The 16,943-nt window shown below is 44.0% G+C and overlaps 1 protein-coding gene across 1 annotated transcript in view; it reads right to left on the reverse strand.

Moving 5' to 3' along the window:
• Positions 1–462: 462 nt before the first annotated feature.
• The window catches only part of LOC144672871 (SCO-spondin-like), a 152,167-nt gene continuing 135,686 nt past the window's right edge, over positions 463–16,943 (reverse strand). The window contains exons 11-13 of the mRNA XM_078534861.1: positions 12,883–13,010; positions 5,262–5,412; positions 463–698 (exon numbers count right to left, since the gene is read on the reverse strand). Coding sequence (XP_078390987.1) covers positions 676–698; positions 5,262–5,412; positions 12,883–13,010 — 302 coding nt within the window. The 3' untranslated portion in view covers positions 463–675. The remainder of the gene's footprint in view (positions 699–5,261; positions 5,413–12,882; positions 13,011–16,943) is intronic.

Raw genomic sequence — 16,943 nt, forward strand, 5'->3', positions numbered from 1 at the left:
GTGCTTCTCATGTGTTGGTGCAGACTCGATGGGCTGAAGGGCCTCTTCTGCACTGTGATTCTGTGAAAAACATCTTTTCCTTTGCTGTTACTCTATGCATCTATTTATAAAGTTAAGGAGTTGTGCTGAAACCATACAAATCCCTGGTTAGGCCTCAGCTGGAATATTCTGGGCACTGCACTTTAGGAAGTATGTACTAAAGAGTGCATTAGAGGGAGGGAGTTCTATATACTGAATTCTGAGTTACATAGGCATTCTTATGATGGTATGCATCTAACTATTCTAGACATATGACAGTTGGATCTAATTTGGCCATTTCATATCTTGAACTCTGGCTCAAACGCCAGGGATAAGAGAACCACATTTAAACCCAACAGACAGGTCCTTATAGTAAAGGATCCAGCAGGTTTCTAATATATTGGATGAACAGGGTCTAGTCTACTACAAACAGAGGCATAGGCAAACGGATAGAAATCTCTTTATTACAAAAACAGGGCTACACAGTCTTAATAACAAGGATTTCATTCAATATAAAATAACTATTTTAGGGGTAAATCCAGAAGGTATTTACAGTTTTTCAGGTTTAATATATAATCCTTTGAAGAAGAAATCTCAGCCATGCTTGAACTTTCCATCAATCATTAGGAGCACAGAATAATCAGAATAACTGTAACATTAACGACCAGAAAAATCTCCACCTGAAAAAAGCACAATATGGAGTTTAGCAAATAAATTAATCCAAAAACCATTTTGAAGGCATTGTGTGATCCATTACAAATTTCTGTCATGTGTCTGTCCATCTCACCAATCTATTTATAGTCCCCTGAAATCTGTTACTATTCTCATCGTTTCTCAAGCTACACCATTCAAAACAAAGCTTCAGTTTCCATGTGTACACTGACAATGCCCAAATTTACCTCCTCACCACCTTTCTTGGCCCTTCCATTGTCTCTAAATTGTCAGAATGTTTATCCAACTTCCTGTACTGGATAAGCAGAAATTTTCTCCACCTAAATATTGGGAAGACTGAAGCCTTTGGCTTTGGTCCCCACCACAAACTCTGATCCCGAGCCATCAACTCCGCTCTCTCCCTGACAACCTTCTGAGGCTGAATTAGATGATTCAGAACATTAGTGAAACATTTGACTTCAAGAATAACTTCAATGCCATCATTAAGCTTGCCTATGTTCACCTCTGTGCCATTGTCTCACCTCGTCCCTGTCTCAGCTCATCTGCTGCTGAAACCTTTGTCTATGCCTTTATCAATTCTGGACTTGACGGCTCTAATACTTTCCTGCCAGCCTTCTATCTTCTCCTCTCTGTAAACTTGGGCTCAGCTAAAGCTTACGGTCAGTATCCTAACATTTGTCTGTTACCCAGGTGCTCAAGGACCTACAATGGCTTTGGATACTCCCAACCTTATTTTCAATTCTCTCCATCACCTTCTCCTCCATATCTTTTTAACTTCTTCTAGCTCCACCTTTGAGATATCTGTGCTCCTCCAATTTTGGTCTCCAGTATTTCCCCTATTTTTTTAATCACTTCACCATTGGTGACAGCGTCTGCAGCTACCTAGCTAGGCCCAAAGTTCTGTAATTCCTTCCATAACCATCTCCAACAAGAAATAGGAGCAGGAGTAGATCACATGGCCCATCAAACCTTCTCCACCATTCAGTACGATCATGACTGATCTTGGGCTTCAACTCCATTTTCCTGCCCGCTCCCCATATCCCTTAATTTTCTGAGAGACCAAAAAACTGTCTATCCCAGTCTTAGTTATATTCAACAATAGAACATCCTGAAAAGTGTGAGGTGATACACTTTGGAAGGAGTAATTTGACAAGGATGTATTCAATGAACGGCACGACACTAGGAAGTTCTGAGGAACAAAGGGACCTTGGCGTGTGTGTCCATAGATCTCTGAAGGCGGAGGGGCATGTTAGTGGGGTGGTGAAAAAGGCATATGGGACACTTGCCTTTATCAATCGAGGCATAGATTACAAAAGTAAGGAGGTCATGTTGGAGTTGTGTAGAACCTTGGTGAGGCCACAGCTGGAGTACCATGTGCAGTTCTGGTCGCCACATTATAGGAAGGATGTGATTGCACTGGAGGGGGTGCAGAGGAGATTCACCAGGATGTTGCCTGGGATGAAACATTTAAGTTATGAAGAGAGGTTGGATAGACTTGGGTTGTTTTCGTTGGAGCAGAGAAGACTGAGGGGCGACCTGATCGAGGTGTACAAGGTTATGAGGGGCATGGACAGGGTGGATAGGGAGCAGCTGTTCCCCTTAGTTGAAGGTCTCGAGAGGACATAAGTTCAAGGTGAGGGGCAGGAGGTTTAGGGGGGATGTGAGGAAAAACTTTTTTACTCAGAGGGTGGTGATGGTCTGGAATACACTGCCTGGGAGGGTGGTTGAGGCGGGTTGCCTCACGTCTTTAAAAAGTACCTGGATGAGCAATTGGCACGTCACAACATTCAAGGCTATGGGCCAAGTGCTGGTAAATGGGATTAGGTAGGTAGATAGGTCAGGTGTTTCTCACGTGTCGGTGCAGACTCGATGGGCTGAAGGGCCTCTTCTGCATTGTGTAATTCTGTGATTCTGTGATCTACAGGCCTCTGGGGTAGGGAATTACAAAGATTCACAACCCTTTGAGTGAAGACACTTCTCTTCATCTCAGTCCTAAATGATTGGCCCCTTATCCTGAGACTCTGCCTCCATGGTCTCGATTCCACAGTCAATGGAAATAACCTCTCAGTGTATACCCTGTCAAATCCCTTCAGTATTTAGTATGTTTCAATGAGATAATCTCATTCTACTAAACTCCAATTTATTCAGTCTGTCATCATATGAAAATCCTCTTATACCAGGGGTCAATCTAGTGAACCTTTACTACTTCCTATGCAAGAATGTCCTTCCTTAAATATGGAGACCAAGATCACACACAGTATTCCATGTGTGGTTTCACCAAAGTCCTGTACAATTGTAGCAAGACTTCTTTATTTCTGTACTCCAATCTCCTTGCAATAAAGGCCAACATGACACTTGTCACTCTAATTGCTGGCAGTGCTGGCATGCAAACTTTTTGTGTTCCTCGTATGAGTAAGTCCAAGTCTCTCTGAACATCAACATTCACCCAAAGCTTCACCCCTTCTAAAATATATTCTGATTCTCTAGTTTTAGACCAAGATGAATAATTTCACACCTCCCCACATTATACTCCATCTGTAATCTTATTGCCCACTCAACTAACCTGTCCACATCTCTTTACAACCTCTCTGTGTCCTCCTCACAACTTACTTTTTCACCTAATTTTGTATCAGCAGCAAAGTTAGATACATTACTTTCTGTTTTTCCATCTAATTCATTTAAATATATTGTAAATAGCTGAGACCCCATCGCTTATCCTTGCGGCACTCCACTAGTTACAGATTGCCAACTTGAAAAAGCCCCAGGGCTGGATGATTAGGGTTAGGGGAAGTATCCACTTGTCATGGTCCACATGGGTACCAGTGATATAGATTCAGTGATGTGTTCCTCAAGCGCCTTTTGGATACAGTGGAGACCCGCCATGTTGTCCACTATCCCCGCACTGGCTGCAGAAGTGGCAGCAACATCACCAACCTGGCTTGGGAGGCAGGAGCAGCGGTGGTCAGTGCCAACACCCTGCAAAAGAGGACATCTGCCCAGTGCCGCAAGAGGATGAATGATCTCCGTTCCCCAGGGTAAGTCACTCTTCTCATCGCTCTCAACTCACACTCACAAACCCATCACACATCCACAGGGATCTCACTCACTGCCAGTTCAAGGGACATCACCATTCACTCTCTCACACACACCGTCATTGTCCTCATGGGACCACCCACACAGGGCAGGCATACTTATCATCTGGCCTGGCAGGCGTCTGCTTATACTCTCTCCATCTATACTCATGCAGGACAAGCTAGCACACAAGAGGGAGAGGTTGCAGACCGGTGGAGGAATGCCTGAAATCAAGGTCCTCACGGACTTTGAAAAATAGATCATCCAGCTGGCTGGCGATGGACGGGACCGGTCCTGTGCTGATGGTGAGGTCGGCGCTGCTCTACCAAGTGAGGATCCAGCAGTGCAACATCCATCAGACAAAAGCAAAAAACTGCGGATGCTGGAAATCCAAAACAAAAACAAAAATACCTGGAAAAACTCAGCAGGTCTGACAGCATCTGCGGAGAGGAACACAGTTAAAGTTTCGAGTCCGTATGACTCTTCAACAGAACTAAGGAAAAATAGAGAAGAGATGAAATATAAGCTGGTTTAAGGGGGTTGGGACAGGTGGAGCTGAATAGAGGGCCAGTGATAGGTGGAGATAACCAAAAGATGTCATAGACAAAAAGACAAAGAGTTGTTGAAGGTGGTGATATTGCCTAAGGAATGTGCTAATTGTGGCATTAAGGGTAGAAAGCAGGACGAGCAAGGTACAGATAGCCCTAGTGGGGGTGGGGTGGGGGGAAGGGATCGAAATAGGCTAAAAGGCAGAGATAAAACAATGGATGGAAATACATTTAAAAATAATGGAAATAGGTGGGAAAAGAAAAATCTATATAAATTATTGGAAAAAAGGGGGATCGGAAAGTGGGTGGGGATGGAGGAGAGAGTTCATGATCTAAAGTTGTTGAATTCAATATTCAGTCCGGAAGGCTGTAAAGTGCCTAGTCGGAAGATGAGGTGCTGTTCCTCCAGTTTGTGTTGAGCTTCACTGGAACAATGCAGCAAGCCAAGGACGGACATGTGGGCATGACAGCAGGGTGGAGTGTTAAAATGGCCAGCGACAGGGAGGTCTGGGTCTCGGTCTGTCCGCAAGCATGACCCAGACCTCCCTGTCGCTTGCCGTTTCAACACAGAACTGACCATCACCTCTCTTGAGGTGGAATGCTGCCAAGAAGGGACGAACACACCCAGTAGGGTAAAGCTTTCTTATTGCCCCTTAATTCTAACCAAATGGTCTCTGTCCCAAGTACAACATCTCTTTCTAGCTCTGGGACAGAATCTTTGCTCAATAGCTTTTTGCTCCTTCCATATTTCTATTAAGTTGCTTGTAGGCAGGACTAGGAAGGTCCCTATTCTCTCCTTGTTTGAGCCAGGTCTCTGATATTGCCGCCATATCATACTCCCAGGTGGCGACTTGTGTATGTAGCTCACAGACATATTTAACTCTAACAGAACAATAGGTCTTATAACTGTCAGATGTTAGGTGTTTCCTCTCAATACAGGTTAACACTTACCCTGGCAGCTGCTGCATTCACAGCTGTGAATAACTGGCAGGACCACAGGCTCCACATCCCCATTGTCACATTCCAAATTCATAAACTGCACTGGCTTTTCGGGATCAAGAAGGTAACTGCAGCACTCGCAAACACTCTGCAGGTAAGGTTCCTGTAACACAAACACTCCACGGGTAAGGTTCCTGTAACACAAACACTCTGCAGGTAAGGTTCCTGTAACACAAACACTCCACGGGTAAGGTTCCTGTAACACAAACACTCCACAGGTAAGGTTCCTGTAACACAAACACTCTGCAGGTAAGGTTCCTGTAACACAAACACTCCACAGGTAAGGTTCCTGTAACACAAACACTCCACGGGTAAGGTTCCTGTAACACAAACACTCTGTGGGTAAGGTTCCGGTAACACAAACACTCTGCAGGTAAGGTTCCTGTAACACAAACACTCCACAGGTAAGGTTCCCGTAACATAAACACTCTGCAGGTAAGGTTCCTGTAACACAAACACTCCACGGGTAAGGTTCCTGTAACACAAACACTCCACGGGTAAGGTTCCCGTAACACAACACTCTGTTGGTAAGGTTCCTGTAATACAAACACCGCAGGTAAGGTTTCTGTAACACAAACACTCTGCAGGTAAGGTTCCTGTAACACAAACACTCCGCGGGTAAGGTTCCTGTAACACAAACACTCTGCAGGTAAGGTTCCTGTAACACAAACACTCCATGGGTAAGGTTCCTGTAACACAAACACTCTGCGGGTAAGGTTCGTGTAACACACACTCTGCGGGTAAGGTTCCTGTAACACAAACACTCTGTGGGTAAGGTTCCTGTAACACAAACACTCTGTGGGTAAGGTTCCTGTAACACAAACACTCTGCGGGTACGGTTCCTGTAACACAAACACTCTGTGGGTAAGGTTCCTGTAACACAAACACTCTGCAGGCAAGGTTCCTGTAACACAAACACTCCCTGGGTAAGGTTCCTGTAACACAAACACTCTGCGGATAAGATTCGTGTAACACACACTCTGCGGGTAAGGTTCGTGTAACACAAACACTCTGCGGGTAAGGTTCGTGTAACACAAACACTCTGCGGGTAAGGTTCGTGTAACACAAACACTCTGCGGGTAAGGTTCGTGTAACACAAACACTCTGCGGATAAGGTTCGTGTAACACAAACACTCTGCAGGTAAGGTTCCTTTTTTTTTTCATTTACGGGATGTGGGCTTCGCTGGCTGGACCAGCATTTATTGTCCATCCCTAGTTGCCCTTGAGAAGGTGGTGGTGAGCTGCCTTCTTGAACCGCTGCAGTCCATGTGGTGTAGGTACACCCACAGTGCTGTTAGGGAGGGAGTTCCAGGATTTTGACCCAGCGACAGTAAAAGAACAGTGATATATTTCCAAGTCAGGATGGAGAGTGACTTGGAGGGGAACTTCCAGATGGTGGTGTTCCCATGTGTCTGCTGCCCTTGTCCTTCTAGATGGTAGTGGTCGAGGATTTGGAAGGTGCTGTCTAAGGAGCCTTGGTAAATTCCTGCAGTGCATCTTGTAAATGGTACACACACTGCTGCTACTGTGCGTCGGTGGTGGAGGGAATGAATGTTTGTGGATGTGGTGCCAATCAAGTGGGCTGCTTTGTCTTGGACAGTGTCCAGCATCTTGAGTGTTGTGGCAGCTGCAAGTGGGGAATATTCCATTACACTCCTGACTTGTGCTTTGCAGATGGTGGACAGGTTTTGGGGAGCCAGGAGGTGAGTTATTCGTCGCAGGATTCCTAGCTTCTGACCTGCTCTTGTAGCCACAGTATTTATATGGCTAGTCCAGTTCAGTTTCTGGTCAATGGTAACCCCCAGGATGTTGATAGTGGGGGATTCAGTGATGGTAATGCTATTGAACATCAAAGGGTGATAGTTGGATTCTCTCTTGTTGGAGATGGTCATTGCCTGACACTTGTGTGGTGCGAATGTTACTTGCCACTTGTCAGCCCAAGCCTGGATATTGTCCAGGTCTCGCTGCATTTGGACATGGACTGTTTCAGTATCTGAGGAGTCATGAGTGGTGCTGAACATTGTGCAATCATCAGCGAACATCCCCACTTCTGACCTTATGATGGAAGGAAGGTCATCGATGAAGTAGCTGAAGATGACTGGGTCTTGGACACTACGCTGAGGAACTCCTGCAGTGATGTGCTAGAGTTGAGATGACTGGCCTCCAACAACCACAACCATCTTCCTTTGTGCTAGGTATGACTCCAACCAGCGGAGAGTTTTCCCCCTGATTCCCATTGACTCCAGTTTTGCTAGGGCTGCTTGATGCCATATTCAGTCAAATGTGGCCTTGATGTCAAGGGCAGTCACTCTCACCTCACCTTGGGTGTTCAGCTCTTTTGCCCATGTTTGAACCAAGGCTGTAATGAGGTCAGGAGCTGAGTGGCCCTGGCGGAACCCAAACTGCGCATCAGTGAGCAGGTTATTGCTAAGCAAGTGCCGCTTGATAGCGCTGTTGATGACCCCTTCCATTACTTTACTGATGATCAAGAGTAGACTAATGGAGTGGTAATTGGCCGGCTTGGATTTGTCCTGCTTTTTGTGTACAGGACATACCTGGGCAATTTTCCGCATAGCCGGGTAGATGCCAGTGTTGTAGCTGTACTGGAACAGCTTGGCTAGGAGCGCGGCAAGTCCTGCAGCACAAGTCTTCAGTACTGTTGCCGGAATATTGTCAGGGCCCATAGCCTTTGCAATATCCAGTGCCTTCAGTCGTGTCTTGATATCACGTGGAGTGAATCGAATTGGCTGAAGACTGGCATCTGTGATGCTGGGGACCTCCAGAGGAGGCTGAGATGGATCATCCACTCAGCACTTTTGGCTGGAGATATTTGTGAGTCCTTCCACCTTATCTTTTGCACTGATGTGCTGTGGTCCCTCGTCATTGAGGATGGGGGTATATTTGGAGCCTCATCTTCCAGTTAGTTGTCTAATTGTCCACCACCATTCACGACTGGATGTAGCAGGACTGAAGAGCTTAGATCTGATCCGTTGGTCGTGGAATTACTTGGCTCTGTCTATCACTTGCCTCTGTCTATCACTTGCCTCTGTCTATCACTTGCTGCCTATGCTGTTTGGCACGCAAGTCGTCCTGTGTTATAGCCTCACCAGGCTGACACCTCATTTTTAGGTATGCCTGGTGCTGCACCTGGCATGTCCTCCTGCACTCTTCATTGAACCAGGGTTGATCCACTGGTTTGGTGGTAATGGTAGAGTGGGGGATATGCCGGACTTTAAGGTTACAGATTGTGTTCGAGTACAATTCTGCTGCTGCTGATGGCCCACAGTGCCTCATGGTTTCCCAGTCTTAAGTTGCTAGATCTGATCAAAGTCTATCCCATTCAGCACTGTGGTAGTGGCACACAATGTGATGGAGGGGATCCTCAGTGTGAAGGCATGTCATCATCTCCACAAGGACTGTGCAGTGGTCACTCCTACCGATACTGTCATGAAGAAATGTATCTGCGGCAGGGTGGTTGGTGACAATGAGGTCCAATATGTTTTTCCCTCTTGTTGGTTCCCTCACCATCAGCTGCAGACCCAGTCTAGCAGCTATGTCCTTTTGGACTTGGCCAGCTCGGTTTGTGTTGGTGCTATCGGACCACTCTTGGTGATAGAACACTGAAGTCCCCCACCCAGACTACATTCTGTGCCCTTGCCACCCTCAGTGCTTCCTCCAAGTGGTGGTAATCAGCAGACAGTTACCTTGGCAATGTTTGACCTGATGCCATGAGATTTTATGACCAGAATGTGGAAAGCCATTCTAAACTCCATTGACTTCGGCAGGACCATCAAATCCCATTGGTGTAAAATTCCACCTCATGGGGTCTGGAGTTGATTTTAAGGACTCCCAGGGCAACTCTGTCCTGACTATGTCCCACTGTGTCCCCACCTCTGCAGGGATGGTGATGGTGGTGTCTGGGACATTATCTGAAAGGTATGAATCCGTGAGGATGATGATGTCATGCTGTGGTTTGACTGGTCTGTGAGACAGCTCTCCCAATTTTGACACTCGCCCCTTGGGGAGTAAGGAGCACAGGGCTGGGTTTGCTGTTCCCATTTCAGGGGCCCAGGTTCATGCCAGGTGGTCACAGAATCAGGATCACAGAATCACAGAATCACACAGCGCAGAAGAGGCCCTTCAGCCCATCGAGTCTGCACCGACATGTGAGAAACACCTGACCTACCTACCTAATGTTTCCATTAGTAGGAGAGACTAGGACCCGAGGGCACAGACCCAGAGTAAAGGGAAGATCTTTTAGAACAGAGATGAGGAGAAACTTCTTTCGCCAGAGAGTGGTGAATCCATGGAATTCATTGCCACAGAAGGTTGTGGAGGCCAGGTCATTGAGTGTATTTAAAACCAAGATAGATAGGTTCTTGATTGGTAAGGGGATCAAAGGTTACAGGGAGAAGGCAGGAGAATGGGGTTGAGAAACTTATCAGCCATGATTGAATGGCGGAGCAGACTCGATGGGCCGAATGGCCTAATTTCTGCTCCTATGTCTTATGGTCTTCTGGTCACATTCCCCTCTCTCAATTTATAGCCATTCAGATAATAATCTGCCTTCCTGTTTTTGCTACCAAAATGAATAACCTCACATTTATCCACATTATACTGCATCTGCCATGCATTTGCCCACTCACTCAGCTTGTCCAAATCACACTGAAGCATCTCTATATCCTCCTCACAGCTCACCCTCCCACCCAGCTTTGAGTCATCTGCAAACTTGGAGATATTACATTTAATTCCCTCATCTAAATCATTAATGTGTATTGTGAATAACTGGGGTCCCAGCACTGATCCCTGCTGTACCCCACTAGTCACTGCCTGCCATTTGGAAAAAGACCTGTTTATTCCTACTCTTTGTTTCCTGTCTGCCAACCAGTTTTCTATCCATCTCAATACACTACCCCCAATCCCATGCACCAATCCCTTATGTGGGACTTTGTCGAAAGCCTTCTGAAAGTCCAAATAAACCACATCCACTGGCTCCCCCTCATCAACTCTACTAGTTACATTCTCAGAAAATTCCAGTAGATTTGTCAAGCATGATTTCCCTTTCATAAATCCATGCCGACTCTGTTCGATTCTGCCACTGTTTTCCACGTACTCAGCTATTAAATTTTTTATAATGGATTCTAGAGTTTTCCCCACTACCGACATCAGGCTGACTGGTCTATAATTCCCTGTTTTCTCTCTGCCTCCCTTTTTAAATAGTGGGGTTACATTAGCTACCCTCCAATCTGTAGGAACTGTTACAGAGTCTATAGAATCTCGGAAGATGACCACCAATGCATCCATTATTTCTAGGGCCACTTCATTAAGTACTCTGGGATGTAGATTATCAGGCCCTGGGGATTTATCGGCCTTCAATCCCATCAATTTCCCCAACACCATTTCCCTACTAATACTGATTTCTTTCAGTTCCTCCCTCTCACTAAACCCTGTGTTTCCCCAACATTTCTGGTATGTTATTGGTGTCCTCCTTTGTGAAGACAGAACCAAAGTATGTATTTAGTTGGTCAGCCATTTCTTTGTTCCCCATTATAAATTCCCCTGTTTCTGACTGTAAGGGACCTACATTTGTCTTCACCAATCTTTTTCTCTTCATATACCTATCGAAACTTTTATAGTCAGTTTTTATGTTCCCCGCAAGATTACTCTCGTACTCTATTTTCCCCTTCTTATTCAATCCCTTGGTTCTCCTTTTGCTGAATTCTAAACTGCTCCCAATCCTCAGGTCAGTTATTTTTTCAAGCCAATTTGTATCCTTGCATCTAATACTATCTCTAATTTCCCTTGTGAGCCATGGTTTGGCCACCTTTCCTGTTTTACTTTTGTGCCAGACAGGAATAAACAATTGTTGCAGTTCACCCATGCTCTCTTTGAATGTTAGCCATTGCCTAGCCACCGTCATCCCTTTGAATAACGTTTCCCAATCCGTCATAGCCAACCCGCGCCTCATACCATCGTAGTTTCCTTTATTAATATTCAGGACCCAAGTCTCAGAATCAACTACATCACTCTCCATCCTGATGAAGAATTCTATCATATTATGGTTGCACATCCCCAAAGGGCCTCACACAACTAGATTGCCAATTATTCCTTATCAAATGCCTTTTGGAAATCCAAATATATTACATCTACTGGCTCCCCTTTATCTATCCTGCTTGTTACCTTCTCAAAGAATTCTAATAAATTTGTCAGGCATGATTTCCCCTTCATGAATCCATGCTGATCTGCTTGATTAGATTATGTATTTCTAAATGCTCTGCTATGACATCTTTTATAATAGACTCTAACATTTTCCCAATGACAGATGTTAAGCTAACTGGCCTATAGTTAGCTGTTTTTGTCTCCCTTCCTTTTTGAATAAGGGTGTTACATTGGCAGTTTTCCAATCCTCTGGGGCTTTTCCAGGATCTAAGAATTCTTGGAAGATTATTACCAGTGCATCCAGGTGTGGTCTCACCAAGGCCCTGTACAGCTGCAGTAAGACATTCTTGCTCCTGTACTCAAGTCCTCTTGTAAAGAAGGCCAACATACCAGTTGCCTTTTTAATTACTTGCTGTACAGTTCTTAAACTCAAACATAACATATACTAATAATTAGTAGATAATCAATGAGTAAGTAAGATGTTAGCATGATAGTTCAATTAGGTCCCAGTAACACAGCATCCAGGTTTATTATTTATGAAGTTACAGTTCTGATCATTGCCTGAGGTTGACAGAATGTCATCTATTGACTGTATTTAGCAAAGTTCTAGAATGGATTTAACCTCCTTCTAATGAGATCTGGGCCTACGGCCTTTTCCTGAGAGGAAGGTGCGGGTTTCTGCGACCTTTCTTCTGTAGAGTGGCTTTTAGTTCTCCCACATCCTCTGCTTCAGGATAAACCCACCTCCTGCACTGAGACTAACTGGCTTAAATCTCACCTCCTTTGTCCAGAGGAAACTGACACTTTTACCTGGTTGGTATGTCTGTATAACCCATAACATTGCAGATGGACTCTCTGATCTTTCAGAAACAGTTCTACAAGTGTGGGATAAAGAATCTGAAACCTATTACAAACATGACTACTAAAGAATTAGAGCTATACTAAGAATGTAGGTTTCTAACAACATAAACAATATTTTATTTATTCATAATTCAGAGAAATTTCCATAATCCTTCTGACCAATCTGAGTGGCATGTGTTCAAGGAACAAATCTCTTAGTGCCAATCACTTCACACTTTTGCTTCACATTGATGACCTCAGTATCAATATTGTGCCAGCATCAAAAGCTAGTTTACCACTGACTATGGGGTCTCCCACAGCCCAGGGAAGAAAGGACATCCTTCTACTCTCTTAATAAGATGTCGTGGGCTTGCTCAATCCCCAGTAAAAGATTGAGGTGCAATTACCACCAGGTCTTTCCTTGCCCAAGATTCAACCTGACTAATAACTTATTTTTGAGAACTGGGCACCTTGAAGAAATCTTCAATGTAGGCAGAATGGTCCTGCTTTGAGTGGAAATTTGATTATTTACAAATCAGTTACATTCAAAAACCCCAAGTATTTAAGGCTTTACCTCTGGGATGACTTGCACATGAGAGAGACAGCTTCCCCTGCAAGAACTGACTGCCACATTTGTCAGATGGCACTGCCCTTTAGATATATTCCGAACTTCAGTGAAACGTTGACATGTAGCAGAGACACCTAGCAAAAAGAAAAGATACAATTTTAAAAAATGTTCTTCTTCATGGGATGTGGGCTTCGCTGGATGGGCCAGCATCTATTGCCCATCCCTAATTGCCCTTGAGGTGGTGGTGATGAGCTGTAGTCCGTGCTGTTAGGGAGTTCCAGGATTTTGACCCAGCGACAGTGAAGGAACGGTGATATATTTCCAAGTCAGGATGGTGACTGGCTTGGAGAGGAACTTCCAGGTGGTGGTGTTCCCATCTATCTGCTGCCCTTGTCCTTCTAGATGGTAGTGGTTGTAGGTTTGGACAGTGCTGGCGAAGGATCCTTGTTGAGTTGCTGCAGTGCATCTTGTAGATGGTACACACTGCTGCCACTGTGGGTTGGTGGTGGGTGAAGGGAGTATATGTTGAAGGTGGTGGATGATGTGCCAATCTTTGTCATGGATAGTATCGAGCTTCTTGTGTGTTGTTGGAGCTGCACTCATCCAGGAAAAAGGAGAGTATTGCATCTCAATCCTGACTTGTGCCTTGTAGATGGTGGGCAGGCTTTGGGGAGTCAGGAGGTGAGCAGAATTCCCAACCTCTTACCTGCTCTTGTAGCCACAGTATTTATATGTTTGGTCCAGTTCAGTTTCTGGTTAATGGTAACCTCCAGGATGTTGATAGTGGGGGATTCAGTGATAGTAATGCCATTGAATGTCAAGGGAAGATAGTTGGTCATGGTTACACATAGACTAACCTAGGATTGAGAAAGAAAGAGAGACAGGAACACAGAGAGAGAATGAAAGAGAGAGTGAAAGAGAGGGAGAGACACAGAGAAAGTAAGAGATAAATCGAGAGAGACACAGAGAGAGAGTGAGAAAGACAGAGAAAAGATGCACACACTGACAAAGACAGAGAAAAAGAGAATTTGAGGGAGAGAGAGACAAAGGCTTAGAGGCAGACAGAAATAGGCACAGACAGAACATAAGAATTAGGTGGTGTAGACCACTATATGGCCCCTCAAGCCTTCTCCACCATTCAATGCCATTGTCATGAAGCGCTATTAATGTACATAATATTTTGGAAATTATTTTTCTTTTAAAATAGAAGTTTAGTCTGCGGGTGTGTCTTAATTGGATTAAAGCCATCTAGTCTGTGTGCTTTTATGGGTACTAGTGTTGATATGTAAGGGAGATGGCGTGCATTTGCATTTTTTTGAATAGAGCATTCAAGAAGTGGGGTGAAAACTTGATACTTTTCTAACAGCAACCAAGCAATATGTTTATATTACTAATAAAATTAGTATGAAAGGGGTTCATTGTTAAAAGGTGAAGTTCAAAATGACTGGTGAGACAATGAGAATTTGAATTCAATCGGTGGTGGTAGGTATAACTTCAGTAGTTTTCGGTTATGCAGGGCAGAGGCAATGTGAGATCAAAATACAGCTGTCAGCCTCCAACTGGCTCAAGAACCTCATTCTGAATTTGTAAGGTGAAAATGCTTTGCATGGTGTTTGGTTAAGTCTATGGTTTGATGTTGCCTTAATGGAGATTAGTTTGGGAATTTGTTAAAAGTTATGATAGTAGTAATTTGTAGCCATGTGTACATATATTTTTAACCTATGTAACTTAATAAAATGTTTCATTTAGTTCAATGTAAAACCTTTAGAACTAGTATCTGATTCTTGAATTTAGAGTCACATCTCAAAGATAACACTTAGAAATGGTGATGATGGGGAAGGAGGAAAAAGAAAGAGAGAGAATTCCAACTGAAAATGTTGGCAGTTAGAAAATAGACTTGAGTAGGTGAGGAAGGATTTATCTCTAGAATAAATCCCCAGCGGGGATATGTTTAAATTTGTACAAGCTCTTCCAGAGTTTGAGGAAAAAGATATTGAAGCATTCTTTATTTCATTTGAGAAGCTATCTAAGCAGATGACATGGCCACAGGAAAACTGGACATTATAATTACAATCTAAGTTGTTAGATAGTGGGCTTGAGGTATATGCTTCACTTTTGGAAGAAATGTCGGTGAATTATATTGTGGTGAAACAAAACTATTTTAAGTGCATATGAGTTGGTTCCTGAAGCATACAGGCGGAAATTTAGGAATATGAGAAAACAGCCTGGGCAAACTTATACTGAGTTTGAAAGAGTAAAACAAAGAAATTTTGACCAGTGGATACAGGCGTTAAAAATAGGGACAACCTATGCAGCTCTTAGGGAAGTAATTCTTTTGGAAGAATTTAAGGATTCAATTTCTTCAGGAGTGAGAACTCATGAGGAGGAACAGAGAGTTGATTCTGTAAGACAAGCAGCAGAGAGAGCTGGTGATCATGAGTTAGTTCATAGAGCTAAACCTTTTTTCTGTCACCCTTTCAAATTGGAAAAGGATAAAAAGTGGGAAGGTGAAAAGAAGGCAGGTGTAGGTAGTCAGGGAAGAGAAGGAGAAGCTGGAAGTTCCCAGAGAGTTTTTGCTCAGAATAAAAAGGAAGGTGCTGAAGGTAGAAGTGACATTCGAAAATTGAAGTGTTTTCATTGTATTAAAGTGCGGCACAAGTAGTCAGTGTGTTGGAGATTGCAGGGAAAATCTGTAGGAATTATTGGGGCACAGGAAAGCTCTGGAAGTAAAAGTACTGTGGGTTCTGAGGTTCAGGCACAAGAGGTACCAATGGTTTGTGTACAGGTGAAACCAGAGAGAATCAGTGAAAGGTAAAGAAGTGGGATTGTGTTCACAGTTTACTCGAGAATTCTGAGGAGCAGGTTGTTTAAGATTAAACAATTAAAGATTTTGTATGTAAGGGAAAGTCTTTCTATGTGTACAGGGTAGGTAAAGATGTTAAAATATTAAGAAACACAGGGGCTAGTCAAACCTTAATGTTGAAGGATAGTGATGTTTGTTGTTCAGAGGGAGTGTTGCAGGAGAATGTAATAATAAGTGGGGTTCATCGAGATGCTAAATCTATTCCTTTGAGGAAGGTAAATTTAAACAGCAAATGGAAAACGGGTGAATTTATAGTTAGAGCGGTGGAGAAATTGCCAATTGCAGGGGCTCAATTTATTCTGGGTAATGATATAGCTGGATCGCAAATGTGGGTGATGCCTATGGTAGTTGAGCAGCCTGTAGAAGTGTTTTCAACAGAAGTGCAACAGAAGGAACATCCTGGATTGTTCCCTGGGCCTGAATCTTTGGGTTGGTGTGTGGGGGCAGGCCCCGCTTGCAGACTTGTAAAATGATGCACAGTGACGTCGGGCGTGCGAACCCGATATCACCGCGTGTCATTCCGATCTTCAGTTTGGCGGGTGCACACCAGAGTCAGCTGCGTGCCTGCCAAACTATCAAAGGCCTATTAAGGCCAATTAAAAACTAATTAAAAGAAATAACGGACCTGCCCATCCAACCTTAAGGTCGGACCTTGAGGTAGACAGGGTTGTAAAGAAAGCTTTTGGCATACTGGCCTTCATAAATCAAAGTATTGAGTATAGGAGTTGGGATGTTATGGTGAGGTTGTATAAGACATTGGTGAGGCCAACTTTGGAGTATTGTGTGCAGTTCTGGTCGCCTAACTACAGGAAGGATATCAGTAAGATTGAGAGAGTGCAGAGAAGATTTACTAGGATGTTGCCGGATCTTAAGGAGTTGAGTTACAGGGAAAGATTAAACAGGTTAGGACTTTATTCCTTGGAGCGTAGAAGAATGAGGGGAGATTTGATAGAAGTTTACAAAATTATGAGGGGTATAGACAGAGTAAATGCGAGTAGGCTCTTTCCACTTAGATTAGGAGAGATGAACATGAGAGGACATGGCTTTAGGGTGAAAGGGGAAAGGTTTAGGGGGAACATTTGGGGAGAACTTCTTCACTCAGAGAGTGGTGAGAGTGTGGAACGAGCTGCCATCTGACGTGGTAAATGTGGGTTCACTCTTAAGTTTTAAGAATAAATTGGATAGATACATGGATGGGAGAGGT

Source organism: Cetorhinus maximus, unplaced genomic scaffold, assembly GCF_964194155.1.
Source record: "Cetorhinus maximus unplaced genomic scaffold, sCetMax3.hap1.1 HAP1_SCAFFOLD_135, whole genome shotgun sequence".
Lineage (NCBI taxonomy): Eukaryota > Metazoa > Chordata > Chondrichthyes > Lamniformes > Cetorhinidae > Cetorhinus > Cetorhinus maximus.